Source organism: Salvelinus namaycush, chromosome 26 (genome assembly GCF_016432855.1).
Source record: "Salvelinus namaycush isolate Seneca chromosome 26, SaNama_1.0, whole genome shotgun sequence".
Lineage (NCBI taxonomy): Eukaryota > Metazoa > Chordata > Actinopteri > Salmoniformes > Salmonidae > Salvelinus > Salvelinus namaycush.
The window spans coordinates 41,717,102-41,744,965 of NC_052332.1; the positions used below are offsets into that span (position 1 = coordinate 41,717,102).

Below are 27,864 nucleotides of genomic sequence, written 5' to 3' on the forward strand. Positions count from 1 at the left end.
ATAGTGTACACTACAAAATGAATAGGGTACACTACAAAGGGAATAGGGTACACTACATAGGGAATAGTGTACACTCAAAGGTAATATGGTCCACTACAAAGGGAATAGGGTACACTACATAGGGAATAGGGTACACCACATAGGGAATAGGGTACACTACATAGGGAATAGGGTACACTACATAGGGAATAGGGTACACTACATAGGGAATATGTTACACTTAATAGGGAATAAGGTACACTTCATAGGGGATATGGTACACTACATAGGGAATATTGTACACAACAAAAGGAATAGGGTACACTACAAAGGGAATAGGGTACACTACATAGGGAATAGTGTACACTCAAAGGTAATAGCGTCCACTACAAAGGGAATAGGGTACGCTACAAAGGGAATAGGGTACACTACATAGGGAATATGGTACACTACATAGGGAATAGGGTACACTACATAGGGAATATGGTACACTACATAGGGAATATGGTACACTACATAGGGAATAGGGTACACTACATAGAGAATAGGGTACACTACATAGGGAATATGGTACACTACATAGGGAATAGGGAGCCATTTGGGATGCAAACACTGTGTTTGTCTTTCTAATACAATATGTTTCTGCTAATGTCCTCTGGCTTGTTTAAATACTTGACACCCTTTCATTTGTTATTACAGAGAGAAAAGGAGGGTGGGAGGGAAGACTGAGAGGAAAATGAGGAGAGGAGAGAGAGAGGGATTGAGATCTAGAGAGAGAGAGAGAGAGAGAGAGAGAGAGAAAGAGGGCAGACATGTAAGGAAGTGAAGTGTAATTAATTGAGGCGAGGTGAAAGAGAAACCACTTTGTCTAGTTCAGCAGCGATAATAACTCATTAACTGACAAGCCATGAGAGAGAGGAGAGAGGCTAGTCCAATAATCCATGGAGTCCACAGAAAGTGACAGAAAGCATATGGTCAATATCTGACTATGGAGCAGACAGTTCTAGACCTACAGTACAGTTCTGTAGGGATGGAACTCACAGATCTCTGTACCCTGATATCTACTGAGGGATGGAACTCACAGATCCCTGTATCCTGTTGTCTACTGAGGGATGGAACTCACAGATCCCTGTACCCTGATGTATACTGAAGGATGGAACTCACAGATCTCTGTACCCTGATATCTACTGAGGGAGGAACTCACAGATCCCTGTACCCTGTTGTCTACTGAGGAATGGAACTCACAGATCCCTGTACCCTGATGTCTACTGAGGGATGGAACTCACAGATCCCTGTACCCTGATGTCTACTGAGGGATGGAACTCACAGATCCCTGTACCCTGATGTACTGAGGGATGGAACTCACAGATCCCTGTACCTGTTGTCTACTGAGGGATGGAACTCACAGATCCTGTACCTGATGTCTACTGAGGGATGGAACTCACAGATCCCTGTACCCTGATGTCTACTGAGGGATGGAACTCACAGATCCCTGTACCCTGTTGTCTACTGAGGGATGGAACTCACAGATCCCTGTACCCTGATGTCTACTGAGGGATGGAACTCACAGATCCCTGTACCCTGATGTCTACTGAGGGATGGAACTCACAGATCCCTGTACACTGATGTCTACTGAGGGATGGAACTCACAGATCCCTGTACCCTGTTGTCTACTGAGGGATGAAATGTACGGAATTTGGGCTAGCCAGGCTCATAGACTAACATTTCTACTAGCCCGGGTCTAAAATCTACGCCTGAAAACTACTAACCTGGTCTAAACACTACTAACCTGGTCTGAAGACTACTAACCTGGTCTGAGGACTACTAACCTGGTCTAAACACTACTAACCTGGTCTAAACACTACTAACCTGGTCTGAACACTACTAACCTGGTCTGAACACTACTAACCTGGTCTGAACACTAATAACCTGGTCGGAACACTACTAACCTGGTTTGAGGACTACTAACCTGGTCTAAACACTACTAACCTGGTCTAAACACTACTAACCTGGTCTGAACACTACTAACCTGGTCTGAACACTAATAACCTGGTCTGAGGACTACTAACCTGGTCTGAACACTACTAACCTGGTCTAAACACTACTAACCTGGTCGGAACACTACTAACCTGGTCTGAGGACTACTAACCTGGTCTGAACACTACTAACCTGGTATGATGACTACTAACCTGGTCTGAACACTACTAACCTGGTATAAACACTACTAACCTGGTCTGAACACTACTAACCTGGTCTAAACACTACTAACCTGGTCTGAACACTACTAACCTGGTCTAAACACTACTAACCTGGTCGGAACACTACTAACCTGGTCTGAGGACTACTAACCTGGTCTGAACACTACTAACCTGGTATGATGACTACTAACCTGGTCTGAACACTACTAACCTGGTATAAACACTACTAACCTGGTCTGAACACTACTAACCTGGTCTAAACACTACTAACCTGGTCTGAACACTACTAACCTGGTCTGAACACTATTAACCTGGTCTAAACCCTATTAACCTGGTCTAAACACTACTAACCTGGTCTGAACACTACTAACCTGGTCTAAACACTACTAACCTGGTCTGAACCCTACTAACCTGGTCTGAAGACTACTAACCTGGTCTGAACCCTACTAACCTGGTCTGAACCCTACTAACCTGGTCTGAACACTACTAACCTGGTCTGAACCCTACTAACCTGGTCTAAACACTACTAACCTGGGCTGAACACTACTAACCTGGTCTGAACACTACTAACCTGGTCTGAACACTACTAACCTGGTCTGAACACTACTAACCTGGCTGAACATACAACTGGTCTAAACACTATAACTGGTCTGAACACTACTAACTGGTCTGAACACTACTAACCTGGTCGGAACACTACTAACCTGGTCTGAACACTACTAACCTGGTCTAAACACTACTAACCTGGTCTGAACACTACTAACCTGGTCTAAACACTACTAACCTGGTCTAAACACTACTAACCTGGTCTAAACACTACTAACCTGTTCGGAACACTACTAACCTGGTCTAAACACTACTAACCTGGTCTGAACACTACTAACCTGGTCTAAACACTACTAACCTGGTCTGAACACTAATAACCTGGTCTAAACACTACTAACCTGGTCAGAACACTACTAACCTGGTCGGAACACTACTAACCTGGTATAAACACTACTAACCTGGTCTGAACACTACTAACCTGGTCTGAACACTACTAACCTGGTCTGAACACTACTAACCTGGTCTGAACACTACTAACCTGGTCGGAACACTACTAACCTGGTCGGAACACTACTAACCTGGTCTGAACACTACTAACCTGGTCGGAACACTACTAACCTGGTCGGAACACTACTAACCTGGTCGGAACACTACTAACCTGGTCTGAACACTACTAACCTGGTCGGAACACTACTAACCTGGTCGGAACACTACTAACCTGGTCTGAACACTACTAACCTGGTCGGAACACTACTAACCTGGTCTGAACACTACTAACCTGGTCTGAACACTAATAACCTGGTCTGAAGACTACTAACCTGGTCTGAACACTACTAACCTGGTCTAAACACTACTAACCTGGTCTAAACACTACTAACCTGGTCTGAACACTACTAACCTGGTCTAAACACTACTAACCTGGTCTGAACACTACTAACCTGGTCTAAACACTACTAACCTGGTCTGAACACTACTAACCTGGTATAAACACTACTAACCTGGTCTGAACACTACTAACCTGGTCTAAACACTACTAACCTGGTCTGAACACTAATAACCTGGTCTAATACCTGGTCCCATTCTGTCTCCCTGAAGTGTGCACTTGCTCGAATGGATCTAATAGAACTAGGGGCTGAAGGGAATTGCCATCATATATCCTATACCGTCCACTCCATTTAAATCCACATGTGGGAGTGAGTGAATGCACGTTTCAGGGAGAAGGGTTTATAATCGGACCACAGCAATGGAATGTGAAAACTCTCACCTCCTCTATAGCCCACTTAGCCCAGAGACCTATACTTCTCTGCCGCCATCATATCCTCTGGCTCCCTAAAACCTTCTCCCTCTCATCTGTCTAATCTCCCAACCGCACACTAAATCTCACTTTAAACATGTTATGACACAGAGGTTTGCCACAGATATCGTAGAGTCCACCTCCCTCCATCTCCCTCCACCTCCGACTACAGTCCATCTCCCTCCACCACCCACTACCAGCCACCTCCCTACACCTCTCTCCACTACAGTCCACCTCCCTCCATCTCTCTCCACCTCCCACTAGAGTCCACCTCTCTCCACCTCCCACTAGAGTCCACCTCTCTCCACCTCCCACTACAGTCCACCTCCCTACACCTCTCTCCACCTCCCAATACAGTCCACCTCCCTACATCTCTCTTCACCTCCCAATACAGTCCACTCTCCTACAACTCTCTCACCTCCCACTACGTCCACCTCCCTACACCTCTTCCACTTCCCACTACAGTCCATCTCCCTCCACCTCCACTACAGTCCACCTCCCTACACCTCTCTCCACTCCCACTAGAGTCCACCTCTCTCACCTCCCACTACAGTCCACCTCCCTACACCTCTCTCCACCTCCCAATACAGTCCACCTCCCTACACTCTCTCCACCTCCCACTACAGTCCACCTCCCTCCACCTCCCACTAGAGTCCACCTCTCTCCACCTCCCACTACAGTCCACCTCCCTCCACCTCCCACTACAGTCCATCTCTCTCCACCTCCCACTAGAGTCCACCTCTCTCCACCTCCCACTACAGTCCACCTCCCTACACCTCTCTCCACCTCCCACTAGAGTCCACCTCTCTCCACCTCCCAATACAGTCCACCTCCCTACACCTCTCTCCACCTCCCACTACAGTCCACCTCCCTCCACCTCCCACTAGAGTCCACCTCTCTACACCTCCCACTACAGTCCACCTCCCTCCACCTCCCACTACAGTCCACCTCCCTCCACCTCCCACTACAGTCCACCTCCCTCCACCTCCCACTACAGTCCACCTCCCTACACCTCTCTCCACCTCCCAATACAGTCCACCTCCCTACACCTCTCTCCACCTCCCACTACAGTCCACCTCCCTCCACCTCCCACTACAGTCCACCTCCCTCCACCTCCCACTACAGTCCACCTCCCTCCACCTCCCACTCAGTCCTTCCCTCCACCTCCCACTAGAGTCCACCTCTCTCCACCTCCACATACAGTCCACCTCCCTCCACCTCCCACTACAGTCCATCTCTCTCCACCTCCCATAGAGTCCACCTCTCTCCACCTCCCACTACAGTCCACCTCCCTACACCTCTCTCCACCTCCCACTAGAGTCCACCTCTCTCCACCTCCAATACAGTCCACCTCCCTACACCTCTCTCCACCTCCCACTACAGTCCACTCCCCCTCCACCTCCCACTAGAGTCCACCTCTCTCCACCCCACTACAGTCCACCTCCCTCCACCTCCCACTACAGTCCACCTCCCTCCACCTCCCACTACAGTCCACCTCCCTCCACCTCCCACTACAGTCCACCTCCCTACACCTCTCTCCACCTCCCAATACAGTCCACCTCCCTACACCTCTCTCCACCTCCCACTACAGTCCACCTCCCTCCACCTCCCACTACAGTCCACCTCCCTCCACCTCCCACTACAGTCCACCTCCCTCCACCTCCCACTACAGTCCACCTCCCTCCACCTCCCACTACAGTCCACCTCCCTACACCTCTCTCCATCTCCCACTACAGTCCACCTCTCTCCACCTCCGACTACAGTCCATCACCCTACACCTCTCTCCACCTCCCACTATAGTCCATCTCCCTCCACCTCCCACTACCAGCCATCTCCCTTCACCTCCCTCCATCTCTCTCCACCTCCCACTACAGTCCATCTCCCTCCACCATCCACTACAGTCCATCTCCCTACACCTCTCTCCACCTCCCACTACAGTCCATCTCCCTCCATCTCCCTCCACCTCCCACTACAGTCCACCTCCCTACACCTCTCTCCACTTCCCACTACAGTCCATCTCCCTCCATCTCCCTCCACCTCCCACTACAGTCCATCTCCCTACACCTCTCTCCACCTCCCACTACCAGCCGCCTCCCTTCACCTCTCTCCATCTCTCTCCACCTCCCACTACAGTCCACTTCCCTACACCTCTCTCCACCTCCCAATACAGTCCACCTCCCTACACCTCTCTCCACCTCCCACTACAGTCCATCTCCCTCCACCTCCCACTACAGTCCACCTCCCTACACCTCTCTCCATCTCCCAATACAGTCCACCTCCCTACACCTCTCTCCACCTCCCACTACAGTCCATCTCCCTCCATCTCCCACTATAGTCCAACTCCCTACACCTCTCTCCACCTCCCACTACAGTCCACCTCTCTCCACCTCCCACTACAGTCCATCTCCCTCCACTTCCCACTATAGTCCACCTCCCTCCACCTCCCACTACAGTCCACCTCCCTACACCTCTCTCCACTATAGTCCACCTCCCTACAGCTCTCTCCACCTCCCACTACAGTCCATCTTCCTCCACCTCATCTTAATTAATCTGCCCGTCCTCTATGTCCTCACCCAGAGGTATACTCTCTCTCTCTCTCTACCATCCATCATCCCGGACAGGAGCTGGACAAGGAGAACATATTCAGAAGACAGAGGACTGGACAAGAGCTGGACATGGAGAAGGTATTCAGAAGACAAAGGACAGGACAAGAGCTGGACAAGGAGAAGGTATTCAGAAGACAAAGGACAGGACAAGAGCTGGACAGGGAGAAGGTATTCAGAAGACAAAGGACTGGACAGGAGCTGGACAAGGAGAAGGTATTCAGAAGATAAAGGACTGGACAAGAGCTGGACAAGGAGAATGTATTCAGAAGACAGAGGACAGGACAAGAGCTGGACAGGGAGAAGGTATTCAGAAGACAAAGGACTGGACAGGAGCTGGACAAGGAGAAGGTATTCAGAAGACAAAGGACTGGACAGGAGCTGGACAGGGAGAAGGTATTCAGAAGACAAAGGACTGGACAGGAGCTGGACAAGGAGAAGGTATTCTGAAGACAGAGGACTGGACAAGAACTGGACAGGGAGAAGGTATTCTGAAGACTGAAGACTTCAAACTGAGAGGCATGCTAAGACTCATCTCTCTATTCTAAAGTAAGGCTTTAGAGAGAGAGAGAGATACAGAGAGAGGGAGAGAGAGAGAGAGAGAGAGAGAGAGAGAGAGAGAGAGAGAGAGAGAGAGAGAAAAAAATCTGAGAGAAAGATAGAAAATGAGACTGCAGACGGGTGCTCTACAGCCACATTCTGCATCGAAAGCTCTAAAGTGGCCTAAATTAGTCAGCACCATTAATGTTGGGATTGTGACATGCAGATTTCAGCAATTAAAAATAAGAAAAAAATGGGATGTTGACAGATACAGCAGATCTGCACAATGGAACATGGACTCAAATCAGTTTCAGACGCCTGTTGTTATGGTGAGCTACTGTATAGTGAGCTATGGTGAGCAACTGTATAGTGAGCTATGGTGAGCTACTGTATAGTGAGCTATGGTGAGCTACTGTATAGTGAGCTATGGTGAGCTACTGTATAGTGAGTTATGGTGAGCTACTGTATAGTGAGCTATGGTGAGCTACTGTATAGTGAGTTATGGTGAGCTACTGTATAGTGAGCTATGGTGAGCTACTGTATAGTGAGCTATGGTGAGCTACTGTATAGTGAGCTATGGTGAGCTACTGTATAGTGAGCTATGGTGAGCTACTGTATAGTGAGCTATGGTGAGCTACTGTATAGTGAGCTATGGTGAGCTACTGTATAGTGAGCCATGGTGAGCTACTGTATAGTGAGCCATGGTGAGCTACTGTATAGTGAGCTATGGTGAGCTATAGCGAGCAAAGGTGAGCTATAGTGAGCAAATGTGCATTATGGTAAGCTAAGGTGAGTTATAGTGAGCAAAGGTGAGCTAAGGTGAGCTAAGGTGAGCTATAGCGAGCTATGGTGAGCTATAGCGAGCAAAGGTGCGCTATAGTGAGCAAAGATGCATTATGGTGAGCTAAGATGAGCTATAATGAGCTAAGGTGCATTACGGTGAGCTATAGTGAGCAAATGTGAGCTATAATGAGCAAAGATGAGCTATAATGAGCAAATGTGAGCTATAGTGAGCGAAGGTGAGATATAGTGAGCAACGGTAAGCTATAGTGAGCAAATGTGAGCTATAGTGAGCTAAGGTGAGCTATAATGAGCTAAGGTGAACTAAGGTGAGCTATGGTGCGTTATGGTGAGCTATAATGAGCTATAGTGAGCTACAGTGAGCTAAGGTGACCTAATGTGATCTATAATGCGCTAAGGTGCGTTATGGTAAGCTATAGTGAGCAAAGGTGAGCTATAGTGAGCTAAGGTTATCTATACTGAGCTAAGGTGAGCTATAGTGAGCTAAAGTGAGCTATAGTGAGCTAAGATATAGTGAGCAAAGGTGAGATATAGTGAGCTAAGGTGTGCTATAATGAGCTAAGGTGAGCTATAGTGAGCAAAGGTGAGCTATAATGAGCTAAGGTGAGCTATGGTGCGTTATTGTGAGCTATAAGAGCTATAGTGAGCTATAGTGAACTAAGGTGATCTATAATGAGCTAATGTGCGTTATGGTGAGCTATAGTGAGCAAAGGTGAGCTATAGTGAGCTAAGGTGAGCTAAGGTGAGCTATAGTGAGCTAAGGTGAGCTATAGTGAGCAAAGGTGAGCTATAATGAGCTAAGGTGAGCTAAGGTGAGCTATGGTGCATTATTGTGAGCTATAATGAGCTATAGTGAGCTATAGTGAGCTAAGGGGATCTATAATGAGCTACGGTGCGTTATGGTGAGCTATAGTGAGCAAAGGTGAGCTATAGTGAGCTAAGGTGAGCTATAGTGAGATGAGCTATAGTGAGCAAAGGTGATCTATAGTGAGCTAAGGTGAGTTATAATGAGCTACGGTGAGCTATAGTGAGCAAAGGTGAGCTATAATGAGCTAAGGTGAGCTATAGTGAGCTGAGCTATAGTGAGCAAAGGTGAGCTTTAGCGAGCTAAGGTGAGCTATAGTGAGCAAAGGTGAGCTATAATGAGCTAAGGTGAGCTAAGGTGAGCTATGGTGCATTATTGTGAGCTATAATGAGCTATAGTGAGCTATAGTGAGCTAAGGTGATCTATAATGAGCTACGGTGCATTATGGTGAGCTATAGTGAGCAAAGGTGAGCTATAGTGAGCTAAGGTGAGCTATAGTGAGCTGAGCTATAGTGAGCAAAGGTGATCTATAGTGAGCTAAGGTGAGTTATAATGAGCTAAGGTGAGTTATAATGAGCTAAGGTGAGCTATAGTGTGCAAAGGTGAGCTATAATGAGCTAAGGTGAGCTATGGTGCGTTATTGTGAGCTATACGAGCTATAGTGAGCTATAGTGAGCTAAGGTGATCTATAATGAGCTAATGTGCGTTATGGTGAGCTATAGTGAGCAAAGGTGAGCTATAGTGAGCTAAGGTGAGCTATAGTGAGCTAAGGTGAGCTAAGGTGAGCGATAGTGAGCTAAGGTGAGCTATAGTGAGCAAAGGTGAGCTATAATGAGCTAAGTTGAGCTAAGGTCAGCTATGGTGCATTATTGTGAGCTATAATGAGCTATAGTGAGCTATAGTGAGCTAAGGTGATCTATAATGAGCTACGGTGTGTTATGGTGAGCAAAGGTGAGCTATAGTGAGCTAAGGTGAGCTATAGTGAGCTAAGGTGAGCTATAGTGAGCTGAGCTTTAGTGAGCAAAGGTGATCTATAGTGAGCTAATGTGAGTTATAATGAGCTAAGGTGAGTTATAATGAGCTAAGGTGAGCTATAGTGAGCAAAGATCAGCTATAATGAGCTAAGGTGAGCTAAGGTGAGATAAGGTGCGTTATGGTGAGCTATAGTGAGCTAAGTTGAGCTATAGTGAGCTAAGGTGAGCTACAGTGAGCTAAGGTGAGCTACAGTGAGCTAAGGTGAGCTACAGTGAGCTAAGGTGAGCCATAGTGAGCTAAGGTGAGCCAAGGTGAGCTAAGGTGAGCTACAGTGAGCTAAGGTGAGCTACTGTGAGTTATGGTGAGATATAGTGTGCTATGTATTTTGAGGCTGCCTGCTAGGTTGCTACATTTAGCACATTAATGGGAATGGAATGATCCTGCCCAGATGTATGGTATGTCAGATGTCTCAGAATAGTCTCTTTCTTTCTGTCTTTCTCTCTATCTCTCCCCATCCTCTCAGAATGATCCATCTCTTCTCCTCTCTCTCTCCATTCATTCTCTACCCATCCTCCTCTCCTCCCTGTCTGTCTCATCCAATTCATTATCATTAATGTTTCATTAACACAATGATGAATATTCATGGCAGAGAATGATGTAATGATGTAACATTCCATCAGTGTAATACAGAATTCAGTTTTCTAGTCAGACTTAGATCCATGGCAAATGTCTGTTCTTGAATCTTACGCTGAACTTACACCGAACTAAAACGTCCGTGATATTTTTGGTTTCAATATATGTAAAAGCCAACATGTATCCATACAAATGCGCCAATCATGTCCATTTATCTATACGTCTACTAATGTCTAACCAGCTAATAAACTGGTTGGTAGAGATGTAAATATAAATAGAATGAATAGAACAGGCTTGGAACCTGTAACCCTGGTAATATGACTGGTAAATAGAACAGGCTTGGAACCTGTAACCCTGGTAATATGACTGGTAAATAGAACAGGCTTGGAACCTCTAACCCTGGTAATATGACTGGTAAATAGAATGAATAGAACAGGCTTGGAACCTGTAACCCTGGTAATATGACTGGAAATAGAATGAATAGAACAGGCTTGGAACCTCTAACCTGGTAATATGACTGGTAAATAGAATGAATAGAACAGGCTTGGAACCTCTAACCCTGGTAATATGACTGGTAAATAGAATGAATAGAACAGGCTGGGAACCTGTAACCCTGGTAATATGACTGGGAAATAGAATGAATAGAACAGGCTTGGAACCTCTAACCCTGGTAATATGACTGGTAAATAGAATGCATGAACGAACAGACTGACTGACTGGTAGAGGGGTATCAGGACTATTGAACAGACTGACTGACTGGTAGAGGGGTATCAGGACTATAGAACAGACTGACTGACTGGTAGAGGGGTATCAGGACTATTGAACAGACTGACTGACTGGTAGAGGGGTATCAGGACTATTGAACAGACTGACTGACTGGTAGAGGGGTATCAGGACTATTGAACAGACTGACTGACTGGTAGAGGGGTATCAGGACTATTGAACAGACTGACTGACTGGTAGAGGGGTATCAGGACTATAGAACAGACTGACTGACTGGTAGAGGGGTATCAGGACTATTGAACAGACTGACACACAAGCATGAAAACACACACACACACACACACACACACACACACACACACACACACACACACACACACACACACACACACACACACACACACACACACACACACACACACACACACACACACACACGCACACCTCCATTATCATCTCCACAGGTATAACTACACAGTGCAGTAGTCATGGGTAGCACTGCGATCACAACTCTCAAATCTACTACTGATAATTGAGCAAGTCTGCAGGGAGGCTACTGGGAAAGGGATTGTGCGTGTGCATGTGCTTGTCACACACAAGTACACACTCACAATTTCACAAACACTTACACACACACAAACAGGCGCGAGTACAGCTGAAGTTATATATCCTTTGTCTCTTCAAGCAGCTGGTTCTCGGCCTCTCTCTCTGCTCATGAGAGAACTCGCTCTGCTCATGAGAGAACTCTCTCTGCTCACAAGATAGCTCTCTCTCTGCTCCTCAGATAACTCTCTCTCTGCTCATCAGACAACTCTCTCTCTGCTCATCAGATAACTCTCTCTCTGCTCCTCAGATAACTCTCTCTCTGCTCATCAGACAACTCTCTCTCTGCTCATCAGACAACTCTCTCTCTGCTCATCAGATAACTCTCTCTCTGCTCATCAGACAACTCTCTCTCTGCTCATCAGATAACTCTCTCTCTGCTCCTCAGATAACTCTCTCTCTGCTCATCAGACAACTCTCTCTCTGCTCATCAGATAACTCTCTCTCTGCTCCTCAGATAACTCTCTCTCTGCTCATGAGAGCAACAAATTAGCTCTTCAGGCAAAGCATAAAGCAACTGGATATGGAGAGGGCAAATACACCACACAGTAATATCTGTGCACCAATGCACAATAACTAATGCACCATAACTAATGCACTAAAGCTAATGCACTATAACTAATGTATTATAATTAATGCACCATAACTAATGCACCTTAACTAATGCAACATAACTAATGCACCATAACTAATGCACCATAACTTATGCACCATAACTAATTAACCATAACTATTGTATTATCATTAATGCACCATAACTAATGCCCCATAACTAATGCACCATAACTAATGCCCCATAATTAATGCACCATAACTAATGCACCATAACTAATGCTCCATAACTAATGCACCATAACTAATGCAACATAACTAATGCTCCATAACTAATGCACCATAACTAATGCAACATAACTAATGCACCATAACTAATGTATCACTAATGCACCATAACTAATGCACCATAACTAATGTATTATAACTAATGCACCATACTTAATGCACCATAACTAATGTATTATAACTAATGTATTATAACTAATGCACATTAACTAATGCACAATAACTAATGTTGTATAACTAATACACCTTAACTAATGCACAATAACTAATACACCATAACTAATGCAACATAATTAATGAACCATAACTAATGCACCATAACTAATGCTCCATAACTAATATATTATAACTAATGCAACATAACTAATGTATTATAACTAATTTATTATGACTAATTTATTATAACTAATGCACAATAACTAATGCACCATAACTAATGCAACATAACTAATGCACCATAACTAATGCTCCAAAACTAATATATTATAACTAATACAACATAACTAATGTATTATAACTAATTTATTATGACTAATTTATTATAACTAATGCACATTAACTAATGCACCATAACTAATGCAACATAACTAGTGCACCATAACTAATGCACCATAACTAATGCACCATAACTAATGCACCATAGCTAATGCAACATAACTAGTGCACCATAACTAATGCACCATAACTAATGCACCATAACTAATGCACCATAGCTAATGCACCATAACTAATGCACCATAACTAATGCACCATAACTAATGTACCATAGCTAATGCACCATAGCTAATGCACCATAACTAATGCACCATAACTAAAGCACTATAACTAATGCACCATAACTAATGCACCATAACTAAAGCACTATAACTAATGCACCATAACTAATGCACCATAACTAATGCACCATAACTAATGCACCATAGCTAATGCACCATAACTAATGCACCATAACTAATGCACCATAACTAATGTACCATAGCTAATGCACCATAGCTAATGCACCATAACTAATGCACCATAACTAAAGCACTATAACTAATGCACCATAACTAATGCACCATAACTAATGCACCATAGCTAATGCACCATAACTAATGCACCATAACTAATGCACCATAACTAATGCAACATAACTAATGCACCATAACTAATGCACCATAACTATGGCACCATAACTAATGCACCATAACTAATCCAACATAACTAATGCACCATAGCTAACGCACCATAGTTAATGCACCATAACTAATGCACCATAACTAATGCACCATAACTAATGCACCATAGCTAATGCGCCATAACTAATGCACCATAACTAATGCACCATAACTAATCCAACATAACTAATATATTATAACTAATGCAACATAACTAATGTATTATAACTAATTTATTATGACTAATTTATTATAACTAATGCACAATAATTAATGTATTATAACTAATGTATTATAACTAATTCACCATAACTAATGTATTATAACTAATTTATTATAACAATTTCACCATAACTAATATAGTATAACTAATGCACCATAACTAATGCACCATAACTAATGCACTATAACTAATGTATTATAACTAATGTATTATGACTAATTCACCATAACTAATATAGTATAACTAATGCACCATAACTAATGCACCATAACGAATGCACCATAACTAATGCACTATAACTAATGTACTATAACTAATGCACTATAACTAATGCACCTTAACTAATGCAACATAACTAATGCACCATAACTAATGCACTATAACTAATGTATTATAACTAATGTATTATAACTTATGTATTGTAACTAATGTTTTATAACTAATGTGGCATAACTAATGTACATAACTAATGTACATAACTAATGTATTATACCTAATTTATTATAACTAATGTAATATAACTAATGTATTATAACTAATGTATTATATCTAATTTATTATAACTAATGTAATATAACTAATGTATTATAACTAATGTTTTATAACTAATGTAATATAACTAATGTATTATAACTAATGGTTTATAACTAATGTAATATAACTAATGTATTATAACTAATGTTTTATAACTAATGTAGTATAACTAATGTAGTATAACTAATGTTTTATAACTAATGTAGTATAACTAATGTATTATAACTAATGTTTTATAACTAATGTTTTATAACTAATGTAGTATAACTAATGTAGTATAACTAATGTTTTATAAATAATGTATTATAACTAATGCACAGCATTCTGTATAATGTTGAAACAGTATAAATGTATACGTTGTTGGTTCCAGACCTTTCCAAAGGGTTTGTATCCTGTTTGTTGTAGCAGACCTGATCTCGCCAAAGTAGCTTCTTGTTCCAGAATACTGCGTTGTGTTGTTATGAACGTGTGGATTCCTTTGACTTAACTAACACCGTCAGGTTTAGAGGCATGTAACATGGGGTGTGTTCAGGTTTAGAGGCATGTAACATGGGGTGTGTTCAGGTTAATAGGCAGAGAACATGGGGTGTGTTCAGGTTAGAGGCAGAGAACATGGGGTGTGTTCAGGTTAATAGGCAGAGAACATGGGGTGTGTTCAGGTTAGAGGCAGAGAACATGGGGTGTGTTCAGGTTAGAGGCAGAGAACAAGGGGTGTGTTCAGGTTTAGAGGCATGTAACATGGGGTGTGTTCAGGTTTAGAGGCATGTAACATGGGGTGTGTTCAGGTTTATAGGCAGAGAACAAGGGGTGTGTTCAGGTTTATAGGTAGAGAACAAGGGGTGTGTTCAGGTTTAGAGGCAGAGAACATGGGGTGTGTTCAGGTTTATAGGCAGAGAACATGGGGTGTGTTCAGGTTTATAGGTAGAGAACAAGGGGTGTGTTCAGGTTTAGAGGCAGAGAACATGGGGTGTGTTCAGGTTTATAGGCAGAGAACATGGGGTGTGTTCAGGTTTATAGGCAGAGAACAAGGGGTGTGTTCAGGTTTATAGGCAGAGAACATGGGGTGTGTTCAGGTTTAGAGGCAGAAAACATGGGGTGTGTTCAGGTTTAGAGGCAGAGAACATGGGGTGTGTTCAGGTTTATAGGCAGAGAACAAGGGGTGTGTTCAGGTTTATAGGCAGAGAACAAGGGGTGTGTTCAGGTTTATAGGCAGAGAACAAGGGGTGTGTTCAGGTTTATAGGCAGAGAACAAGGGGTGTGTTCAGGTTTAGAGGCAGAGAACATGGGGTGTGTTCAGGTTTAGAGGCAGAGAACAATGGGTGTGTTCAGTTTAATAGGCAGAGAACATGGGGTGTGTTCAGTTTAATAGGCAGAGAACATGGGGTGTGTTCAGGTTTAGAGGCAGAGAACATGGGGTGTGTTCAGGTTTATAGGCAGAGAACATGGGGTGTGTTCAGGTTTAGAGGCAGAGAACATGGGGTGTGTTCAGGTTTAGAGGCAGAGAACATGGGGTGTGTTCAGGTTAGAGGTAGATAACATGGGGTGTGTTCAGGTTTATAGGCAGAGAACAAGGGGTGTGTTCAGGTTTATAGGCAGAGAACAAGGGGTGTGTTCAGGTTTATAGGCAGAGAACAAGGGGTGTGTTCAGGTTTATAGGCAGAGAACAAGGGGTGTGTTCAGGTTTAGAGGCAGAGAACATGGGGTGTGTTCAGGTTAATAGGCAGAGAACATGGGGTGTGTTCAGGTTTATAGGCAGAGAACAATGGGTGTGTTCAGGTTTAGAGGCAGAGAACAAGGGGTGTGTTCAGGTTTATAGGCAGAGAACAAGGGGTGTGTTCAGGTTTAGAGGCAGAGAACAAGGGGTGTGTTCAGGTTTATAGGCAGAGAACAAGGGGTGTGTTCAGGTTTAGAGGCAGAGAACATGGGGTGTGTTCAGGTTAATAGGCAGAGAACATGGGGTGTGTTCAGGTTTATAGGCAGAGAACAATGGGTGTGTTCAGGTTTAGAGGCAGAGAACAAGGGGTGTGTTCAGGTTTAGAGGCAGAGAACATGGGGTGTGTTCAGGTTAATAGGCAGAGAACAATGGGTGTGTTCAGGTTTATAGGCAGAGAACAAGGGGTGTGTTCACTAAACACATTATCGTCAGCACAGTGCAACACAGTGGCAAGGATAACACAACAATACCAACACCATGCAACGCACAACATAACAACTCTGTGCCAAGGAAAGGAGTTAGAGGAGCCAGAGGAAGAAGACACGGATGCTAGTAAACAAACGCGACACTGTGAGGGACAGTGTGTATGAGGAAGGAGGAGAGGAGAAAATTGTAATTATGGAGCGAGGCGCCAAGTTTATGTCTGAATGAAACACCTGGAGAATTATACCCGGATTATACCGCTAATGTTCTCTTGCCTCTCCTCGGTATGGAGGTGTGTGTTTGTGTGTGTGTGTGTGTGTGGGTGTGTGTGTGTGTGTGTGTACAGTATATGTGTGTATGCACATGGGAATGTGTGTGTCTGCTTGCAAGTGTCTGTGTTTGTGTGATACTGTGTTGATGTGATTATATGGATTTAGTAATAACCACATGGTCAGGAGTTCTTAATCTGTCAAATCCTCTCCAATCCTAGAACGGACCAGTTTAAATCCCTGAGAGAACGGACCAGTTTAAATCCCTGAGAGAACGAACCAGTTTAAATCCCTGAGAGAACGGACCAGTTTAAACCCCTGAGAGAACGGACCAGTTTAAATCCCTGAGAGAACGAACCAGTTTAAATCCCTGAGAGAACGAACCAGTTTAAATCCCTGAGAGAACGAACCAGTTTAAAGCCCTGAGAGAACGGACCAGTTTAAATCCCTGAGAGAACGAACCAGTTTAAATCCCTGAGAGAACGAACCAGTTTAAATCCCTGAGAGAACGGACCAGTTTAAATCCCTGAGAGAACGAACCAGTTTAAAGCCCTGAGAGAACGGACCAGTTTAAATCCCTGAGAGAACGGACCAGTTTAAAGCCCTGAGAGACCGAACCAGTTTAAAGCCCTGAGAGAACGGACCAGTTTAAATCCCTGAGAGAACGGACCAGTTTAAATCCCTGAGAGACCGGACCAGTTTAAATCCCTGAGAGAACGGACCAGTTTAAATCCCTGAGAGAACGAACCAGTTTAAAGCCCTGAGAGAACGGACCAGTTTAAAGCCCTGAGAGAACGGACCAGTTTAAATCCCTGAGAGAACGAACCAGTTTAAATCCCTGAGAGAACGAACCAGTTTAAAGCCCTGAGAGAACGGACCAGTTTAAATCCCTGAGAGAACGGACCAGTTTAAATCCCTGAGAGAACGGACCAGTTTAAAGAGACCAGAGAACGAACCAGTTTAAAGCCCTGAGAGAACGGACCAGTTTAAAGCCCTGAGAGAACGGACCAGTTTAAATCCCTGAGAGAACGGACCAGTTTAAATCCCTGAGAGAACGGACCAGTTTAAATCCCTGAGAGAACGAACCAGTTTAAATCCCTGAGAGAACGGACCAGTTTAAATCCCTGAGAGAACGGACCAGTTTAAAGCCCTGAGAGAACGGACCAGTTTAAAGCCCTGAGAGAACGGACCAGTTTAAATCCCTGAGAGAACGAACCAGTTTAAATCCCTGAGAGAACGAACCAGTTTAAAGCCCTGAGAGAACGGACCAGTTTAAATCCCTGAGAGAACGGACCAGTTTAAATCCCTGAGAGAACGGACCAGTTTAAAGAGACCAGAGAACGAACCAGTTTAAAGCCCTGAGAGAACGGACCAGTTTAAAGCCCTGAGAGAACGAACCAGTTTAAATCCCTGAGAGAACGGACCAGTTTAAATCCCTGAGAGAACGAACCAGTTTAAAGCCCTGAGAGAACGGACCAGTTTAAATCCCTGAGAGAACGGACCAGTTTAAATCCCTGAGAGAACGGACCAGTTTAAATCCCTGAGAGAACGGACCAGTTTAAATCCCTGAGAGAACGGACCAGTTTAAATCCCTGAGAGAACGGACCAGTTTAAATCCCTGAGAGAACGGACCAGTTTAAAGAGACCAGAGAACGGACCAGTTTAAATCCCTGAGAGAACGGACCAGTTTAAATCCCTGAGAGAACGAACCAGTTTAAATCCCTGAGAGAACGGACCAGTTTAAATCCCTGAGAGAACGAACCAGTTTAAAGCCCTGAGAGAACGGACCAGTTTAAATCCCTGAGAGAACGGACCAGTTTAAATCCCTGAGAGAACGGACCAGTTTAAACCCCTGAGAGAACGGACCAGTTTAAACCCCTGAGAGAACGGACCAGTTTAAAGCCCTGAGAGAACGGACCAGTTTAAAGCCCTGAGAGAACGGACCAGTTTAAAGAGACCAGAGAACGGACCAGTTTAAATCCCTGAGAGAACGGACCAGTTTAAAGAGACCAGAGAACGGACCAGTTTAAAGAGACCAGTGGCGTGTTTCCACCAAACCGACTTGTTGCGGATAAAAATCAGTGTTGACGACATAGTGAACGCAAAATCTATTTTCCACTTAATATTTCATGCACTGAATAATGTGTTTTCATCACATTTTCAACACTACCGATTGTTTTGTCACAAACAAATGTTGCTAAATAACTGTTAAATAGCTAATATGTGTCTACTCTGTCTTGGAACCTGCGTTCTAGCCAACAGCAGATACAGTCTGGGTAGGCTAGCAGTGGCATGGAATCATGGATGCCAAAGGAAGCCATGTTTCCCCCCCAAAAAAAATTTACCAAGAAAAAATACATCTCAAATTATTTATCTTTCGTCTCTCTCTGTTTCATAATGTTCCTTCAATTTACACAAGGCTGAATGTATCTCACAGGAGAACGCATCCGAGAGAGCGAAACAGTGCCCCTCTGTCTTTGTATGTGTAGGACATCTATCTAATGCTGTCTGGTCTAAAGAGCATTACATTATTGCCGGCCGTAGCATTGAATGCAAGGGAAGCCAGCCAGTATTTGGCCTAACTTGATAATAAAAAATGTAAAAAATAATAGCCAATCAGCGTTGAGCTAAACTGAACGAGCTCAACTGTGCCTAAAAGCCTAACCTTAACTAGCAAACATTGTCCATGAAAGGAAGTTCGATATGTAGCTAGATGTAAAAGCCTAACGTTAACTAGCTAACATTGCCCATGAAAGGAAGTTAGGCTAGCGAGCAAGTGTTTTAGTCAGGTAGCCAAGGACAACAACAAAAATAAAAGTGTGTACTGTATGACAGAGTCACAGACCGTTTAGACAACATGACAATGGGAGAATGGCATTGGCTTTTCTCTACAAGTAGTGTGAGTCAACATGTTTTTCTACTTGCAGAAAATGCGCGCGCGCACACACACACACACACACACACACACACACACACACACACACACACACACACACACACACACACACACACACACACACACACACACACACACACACACACACACACACAGAAATCAGAAACATGGACAGCTACATCATCTTTACCTTAAGGTTGGCTTGGCTTGATTTTACCCACACGCCACTACTGGAAACTAGTCTACAGTTACCCACACGCCACTACTGGAAACTAGTCTACAGTTACCCACACGCCACTACTGGAAACTAGTCTACAGTTACCCACACGCCACTACTGGAAACTAGTCTACAGTTACCCACACGCCACTACTGGAAACTAGTCTACAGTTACCCACACGCCACTACTGGAAACTAGTCTACAGTTACCCACACGCCACTACTGGAAACTAGTCTACAGTTACCCACACGCCACTACTGGAAACTAGTCTACAGTTACCCACACGCCACTACTGGAAACTAGTCTACAGTTACCCACACGCCACTACTGGAAACTAGTCTACAGTTACCCACACGCCACTACTGGAAACTAGTCTACAGTTACCCACACGCCACTACTGGAAACTAGTCTACAGTTACCCACACGCCACTACTGGAAACTAGTCTACAGTTACCCACACGCCACTACTGGAAACTAGTCTACAGTTACCCACACGCCACTACTGGAAACTAGTCTACAGTTACCCACACGCCACTACTGGAAACTAGTCTACAGTTACCTACACGCCACTACTGGAAACTAGTCTACAGTTACCTACACGCCACTACTGGAAACTAGTCTACAGTTACCCACACGCCACTACTGGAAACTAGTCTACAGTTACCCACACGCCACTACTGGAAACTAGTCTACAGTTACCCACACGCCACTACTGGAAACTAGTCTACAGTTACCCACACGCCACTACTGGAAACTAGTCTACAGTTACCCACACGCCACTACTGGAAACTAGTCTACAGTTACCCACACGCCACTACTGGAAACTAGTCTACAGTTACCCACACGCCACTACTGGAAACTAGTCTACAGTTACCTACACGTCACTACTGGAAACTAGTCTACAGTTACCCACACGCCACTACTGGAAACTAGTCTACAGGGTGAGATTATTATGGATCATTATCATGGATTTTTTTTGTTGTCAAACGGCAGTCAAGCATCGATCCTCATGTCACCGGGATAACACGCTCGATATTCCTTGGGAAAGGAACATCAAGCTCATCACCGTGACCTTTCACCCCCCCCTGTGAAGTTCATCATCACTTATTTAATCTGTAACATAATAAACTACATGGATTTCCTGAGTCGTAGTGGGAGGACCACACAACGTCATCGTTGTGTGACTCCAAGTTACACTATATATACAAAAGTATGTGGACACCCCTTCAAATTAGTGGATTTGGCTATTTCAGCCACAGCCGTATCTGACAGGTGTATAAAATCAAGCACACAGCCATCCAATCTCCATAGACAAACACTGGCAGTAGAATGGGCCTTACTGATGAGCTCAGTGACTTTCAACGTGGCACCGTCATAGGATGCCACCTTTCCAAACAAGTCAGTTTGTCATCAGTTTGCCCCCCCCCCCCCCCCCCCGGTCAACTGTAAGAGGTGTTATTGTGAAATGGAAATGTCTAGGAGCAACAACGGCTCAACCGTGAAGTGGTAGGTCACACAAGCTCAGAGAACAGGACCACCGCGTGCTGAAACGCGTAGCGTGTAAATATCATCTGTACTCGGCTGCAACTACCGAGTTCCAAACGGCCTCTGGAAGCAACGTCAGCGCAAGAACAGTCCTTAGTGACGTAAACCTCACACCCCATTGGACTCTGGAGCTTTTGGAAACGTATTCTCTGGAGTGACGAATCACGCTTCACCATTTGCTATCCGACGGACAAATCTGGGTTTGGCGGATGCCAGGAGAACGCTACCTGCCGGAATGCATAGTGCCAACTGTAAAGTTTGGTGGAGGAGAAATAATGGTCTGGGGCTGTTTTTTATGATTCAGGCTAGTCCCCTCCAGTGAAAGGAAATGTTAACCCTAGAGCATACAATGACATTCTAGACGATTCTGTGCTTCCAAATTTATGGCAAATGTGTTTTGTCGAGAAAGGTGTGGAAGAATTTGGCTGGCCTGCACAGAGCCCTGACCTCAACCCCATCGAACACCTTTGGGATAATTTGGAATGCCGACTGCGAGCCAGGCCTAATTGCCTTAACATCAGTGCCCGACCTCACTAATGCTCTTGCGGCTGAATAGAAGAAAATCCCTGCAGCAATGCTCCAACGTCTAGTGGAAAGCCTTCCGAGAAGAGTGGAGGCTGTTATAGCAGCAAAGGGGGGACACACTCCATATTAATGCCCATCATTTTGGAATGAGATGTTCGACGAGCAGGTGTCCACATACTTTTGGTCATGCAGTGTACTTCGATATGATGATTAATATTTGAGCATGAAGGCATTTCCACTGCCATTTCTCACATAGTACATTTTATCCGACACAAACAGATAATCTAATATTAAAGAAGTCTACTGAAGTCCCGAGGTATTGCTCGCCTGAGGTAGAGTACCTTAAAAAAAGCTGTAGACCACACTTTCTTGATGTCTATACTATTCTCTCTGGTATGCAATCTGGTTTCCGCTCAGGTTATGGATGTGTCACTGCAATCTTAAATGTCCTCAATGATGTCACCATTGCCCTTGATTCTAAGTAATGTTGTGCAGCTATTTTTATTAGCAGGCCAAAGCTTTTGATACGGTAGACCATTCCATTCTTGTGGGCCGGCTAAGGAGTATTGGTGTCTTTGAGGGGTCTTTGGTCTGGTTTGCTAACTACCTATCTCAAAGAGTGCAGTGTATAAAGTCAGAAAATCTGCTGTCTCAGCCACTGCCTGTCACCAAGGGAGTACCCCAAGGCTCGACCCTAGGCCCCACACTCTTCTCAATTTACATCAAGAACATAGCTCAGGCATTTATATGCAGATGATACAGTCTTATACTCAGCTGGCCCCTCCCTGGATTGTGTGTTAAATGCTCTACAACAAAGCTTTCTCTACCCTTAACCTTGTTCTGAACACCTCCAAAACAAAGGTCATGTGGTTTGGTAAGAAGAATGCCCCTCTCCCCACAGGTGTTATTACTACCTCTGAGGGTTTAGAGCTTGAGGTAGTCACCTCATACAAGTACTTGGGAGTATGGCTAGACGGTACACTGTCCTTCTCTCAGCACATATCAAAGTTGCAGGCTAAAGTTAAATCTAGACTTGGTTTCCTCTATCGTAATCGCTCCTCTTTCACCCCAGCTGCCAAACTAACCCTGATTCAGATGACCATCCTACCCATGCTAGATTACGGAGACGTCATTTATAGATCGGCAGGTAAGGGTGCTCTCGAGTGGCTAGATGTTCTTTACCATTCGGCCATCAGATTTCCCACCAATGCTCCTTATAGGACACATCACTGCACTCTATACTCCTCCGTAAACTGGTCATCTCTGTATACCTGTCGCAAGACCCACTGGTTGATGCTTATTTATAAAACCCTCTTAGGCCTCACTCCCCCCTATCTGAGATATCTACTGCAGCCCTCATCCTCCACATACAACACCCGTTCTGCCAGTCCCATTCTGTTAAAGGCCCCCACACCACACACATCCCTGGGTCGCTCCTCTTTTCAGTTCGCTGCAGCTAGCGACTGGAACGAGCTGCAACTAAACACTCAAACTGTTATTGTGTCTACCTTCTTGCCCTTTGTGCTGTTGTCTGTGCCCAATAATGTTTGTACCATGTTTTGTACTGCTACCATGTTGTGTTGCTACCATGTTGTTGTCATGTTGTGTTGCTACCATGTTGTGTTGCTACCATGTTGTGTTGCTACCATGTTGTTGTCATGTTGTGTTGCTACCATGTTGTGTTGCTACCATGTTGTTGTCATGTTGTGTTGCTACCATGTTGTGTTGCTACCATGTTGTTGTCATGTTGTGTTGCTACCATGTTGTTGTCATGTTGTGTTGCTACCATGTTGTGTTGCTACCATGTTGTGTTGCTACCATGTTGTGTTGCTACCATGTTGTGTTGCTACCATGTTGTGCTGCTACCATGTTGTTGTTATGTTGTGTTGCTACCATGTTGTGTTGCTACCATGTTGTGCTGCTACCATGTTGTTGTCATGTTGTGTTGCTACCATGCTGTGTTGTCATGTGTTGCTGCCATGCTATGTTGTTGTCTTAGGTCTCTCTTTATGTAGTGTTGTGTTGTCTCTCTTGTCGTGATGTGTTTTGTCCTATATTGATATTATTATAATTTACTTATATACAGTTGAAGTCAGAAGTTTACATACACTTAGGGTGGAGTCATTAAAACTCATTTTTAAACCACTCGACACATTTCTTGTTAACAAACTATAGTTTTGGCAAGTCGGTTAGGACATCTACTTTGTGAATGACTCAAGTCATTATTCCAACAATTGTTTACAGACAGATTATTTCACTTATAATTCACTGTATCACAATTCCAGTGGGTCAGAAGTTTACACACATTAAGTTGACTGTGACTTTAAACAGCTTGGAAAATTCCAGAAAATTATGTCATGGCTTTAGAAGCTTCTGATAGGCTAATTGACATCATTTGAGTCAATTGGAGGTGTACCTGTGGATGTATTTCAAGGCCTATCTTCAAACTAAGTGTCTCTTTGCTTGACATCATGGGAAAAGCAAAATAAATCAGCCAAGAACTCAGAAAAAAAATTGTAGACCTCCACAAGTCTGGTTCATCCTTGGAAGCAATTTCCAAACGCCTGAAGGTACCACCTTCATCTGTACAAACAATAGTACGCAAGTATAAACACCATGGGACCACATGGCCGTCATACCACTCAGGAAGGAGACGCGTTCTGTCTCCTAGAGATGAACGTACTTTTGTGCGAAAAGTGCAAATCAATCCCAGAACAACAGCAAAGGACCTTGTGAAGATGCTGGAGGAAACAGGTACAAAGTATCTATATCCACAGTAAAACGAGTCCTATATCGACATAACCTGAAAGGCCCCTCAGCAAGGAAGAAGCCACTGCTCCAAAACTGCCATAAAATAGCCAGACTACGGTTTGTAACTGGTACCGGACTTGGTACCGGAACCATCTGTATATAGCCGTGTTATGTTATTTTCTTTTGTTACTAGTTAATATTTTTTACTTTAGTTTATTTGGTAAATATTTTCTTAACTCTTCATGAACTGCATTGTTGGTTAAGGGCTAGTAAGTAAACATTTCACAGAAAGGTCTACACCTGTTGTATTCGGTACACGTGACAAATAAAGTTTGATTTGAAAAGATCCCACCATGTCCAACGAACAGATCATCTGTTGGCATTATTCACATTTTAAACGAAACCTCCTATTTCCATCACCATTGTAATAATATTTTTTATACGGTTTGACTTTACTCGCATAAAAACTATGGATGGAAATGTGGATAGTGTCTCACTAGGATAAACGTTGATTTGTGACTGAGCATCTCGGGTTCAATCCCAGTTCTCGGTACTCGTTTTTTTTATTGCGAAGAAGGCATATACTGACGTCTTGGGGACCTGGACAAATGTGGAATATTGCAGTCTATTTTTGGTGATCTCGCTGCTCTTACCTTTCTTGTCTCCGAAGAACAGTGTCTGCTGTGCAGGGTTAGACCACTGGAGGGAAGTTTGGTCGTTGTACTCTACCCTGCAAGTCATGTTGGCTGTCCCCCCCTCTGTAACTGTCTGATTCTGGACCAAGGGGTGCTGCCCCGATGACCCTGGGGAGAGAGCGGAGAGAAGACAGGGAGAGAAAGGGGTAAATATACCAACATATCATTTGTAGCGGTAGAGACATTGGGTTTAGTATGGGTAAACATTTCTGCTATCAGAAGAGAGTCTACAAAACTAATTTCTGCTATCAGAAGAGAGTCTACAAAACTACAACCAGAAAGCTGGTTGTAGTTTTGTGCCAACCTCAAACCTCTTCAATGTTGCAGTTTTGATTTCCATGTACAGTATGTGTAGACAGTACACCCTGTTATTGCAAAGAATGCTTCTAATCATCTATACTGTACATGGTTTAGTGTTCTATGTGGTTTAGTGTTCTATGTGGTTTAGTGTTCTACGTGGTTTAGTGTTCCACGTGGTTTAGTGTTCTACGTGGTTTAGTGTTCCACGTGGTTTAGTGTTCTACGTGGTTTAGTGTTCCACATGGTTTAGTGTTCCACGTGGTTTAGTGTTCCACATGGTTTAGTGTTCTACGTGGTTTAGTGTTCCACATGGTTTAGTGTTCTATATGGTTTAGTGTTCCACATGGTTTAGTGATCTACATGGTTTAGTGTTCGACATGATTTAGTGTTCTACATGATTTAGCGTTCTACATGATTTAGTGTTCTACATGGTTTAGTGTTCTACATGGTTTAGTGTTCTACATGGTTTAGTGTTCTATATGGTTTAGTGTTCTACATGGACACGGTTTAGTGTTCTATATGGACACGGTTTACTGTTCTACATGGACATGGTTTAGTGTTCTATATGGACATGGTTTAGTGTTCTATATGGTTTAGTGTTCTATATGGTTTAGTGTTCTATATGGTTTAGTGTTCTACATGGTTTAGTGTTCTATATGGTTTAGTGATCTACATGATTTAGTGTTCTACATAGTTTAGTGTTCTACATGGACATGGTTTAGTGTTCTATATGGTTTAGTGTTCTATATGGTTTAGTGTTCTACATGGTTTAGTGTGCTATATGGTTTAGTGTTCTACATGGTTTAGTGTTCTACATGGTTTAGTGTTCTACATGGTTTAGTGTTCTATATGGTTTAGTGTTCTACATGGTTTAGTGTTCTACATGGTTTAGTGTTCTATATGGTTCAGTGTTCTACATGGTTTAGTGTTCTATATGTTTTAGTGATCTACATGGTTTAGTGTTCTATATGGTTTAGTGTTCTATATGGTTTAGTGTTCTACATGGTTTAGTGTTCTATATGGTTTAGTGTTCTACATGGCTTAGTGTTCTATATGGTTTAGTTATCTACATGGTTTACTTATCTACTTGGTTTAGTGTTCTATATGGTTTAGTGTTCTACATGGTTTAGTGTTCTACATGGTTTAGTGTTCTACATGGTTTAGTGTTCTACATGGTTTAGTGTTCTATATGGTTTAGTGTTCTACATGGTTTAGTGTTCTATATGGTTTAGTGTTCTTTATGGTTAAGTGTTCTATATGGTTTAGTGTTCTATATGGTTTAGTGTTCTATATGGTTTAGTGTTCTATATGGTTTAGTGTTCTATATGGTTTAGTGTTCTACATGGTTTAGTGTTCTACATGGTTTAGTGTTCTACATGGTTTAGTGTTCTATATGGTTTAGTGTTCTATATGGTTTAGTGTTCCACATGGTTTAGTGTTCCACATGGTTTAGTGTTCTTTATGGTTAAGTGTTCTATATGGTTTAGTGTTCTATATGGTTTAGTGTTCTACATGGTTTAGTGTTCTACATGGTTTAGTGTTCTACATGGTTTAGTGTTCTACATGGTTTAGTGTTCTATATGGTTTAGTGTTCTATATGGTTTAGTGTTCTACATGGTTTAGTGTTCTACATGGTTTAGTGATCTACATGGTTTAGTGTTCTATATGGTTTAGTGTTCTATATGGTTTAGTGTTCTACATGGTTTAGTGTTCTACATGGTTTAGTGTTCTACATGGTTTAGTGTTCTACATGGTTTGGTGTTCTATATGGTTTAGTGTTCTACATGGTTTAGTGTTCTACATGGTTTAGTGTTCTATATGGTTTAGTGTTCTTTATGGTTAAGTGTTCTATATGGTTTAGTGTTCTACATGGTTTAGTGTTCTACATGGTTTAGTGTTGTACATGGTTTAGTGTTCTATATGGTTTAGTGTTCTATGGTTAGTGTTCTATATGGTTTAGTGTTCTTATGGTTTAGTGTGTCTTATGTTTAGTGTTTCTATATGGTTTATGTTTTGGTTCTATGGTTTAGTGTTCTATATGGTTTAGTGTTCTACATGGTTTAGTGTTCTACAT

General features: G+C 43.3%; 1 protein-coding gene across 1 annotated transcript in view; it reads right to left on the reverse strand.

Moving 5' to 3' along the window:
* The window catches only part of LOC120021172 (cell adhesion molecule 2-like), a 660,300-nt gene that overhangs the window by 183,536 nt on the left and 448,900 nt on the right, over positions 1-27,864 (reverse strand). Inside the window, exon 3 of the mRNA XM_038964810.1 lies at positions 25,449-25,598. Coding sequence (XP_038820738.1) covers positions 25,449-25,598 — 150 coding nt within the window. The remainder of the gene's footprint in view (positions 1-25,448; positions 25,599-27,864) is intronic.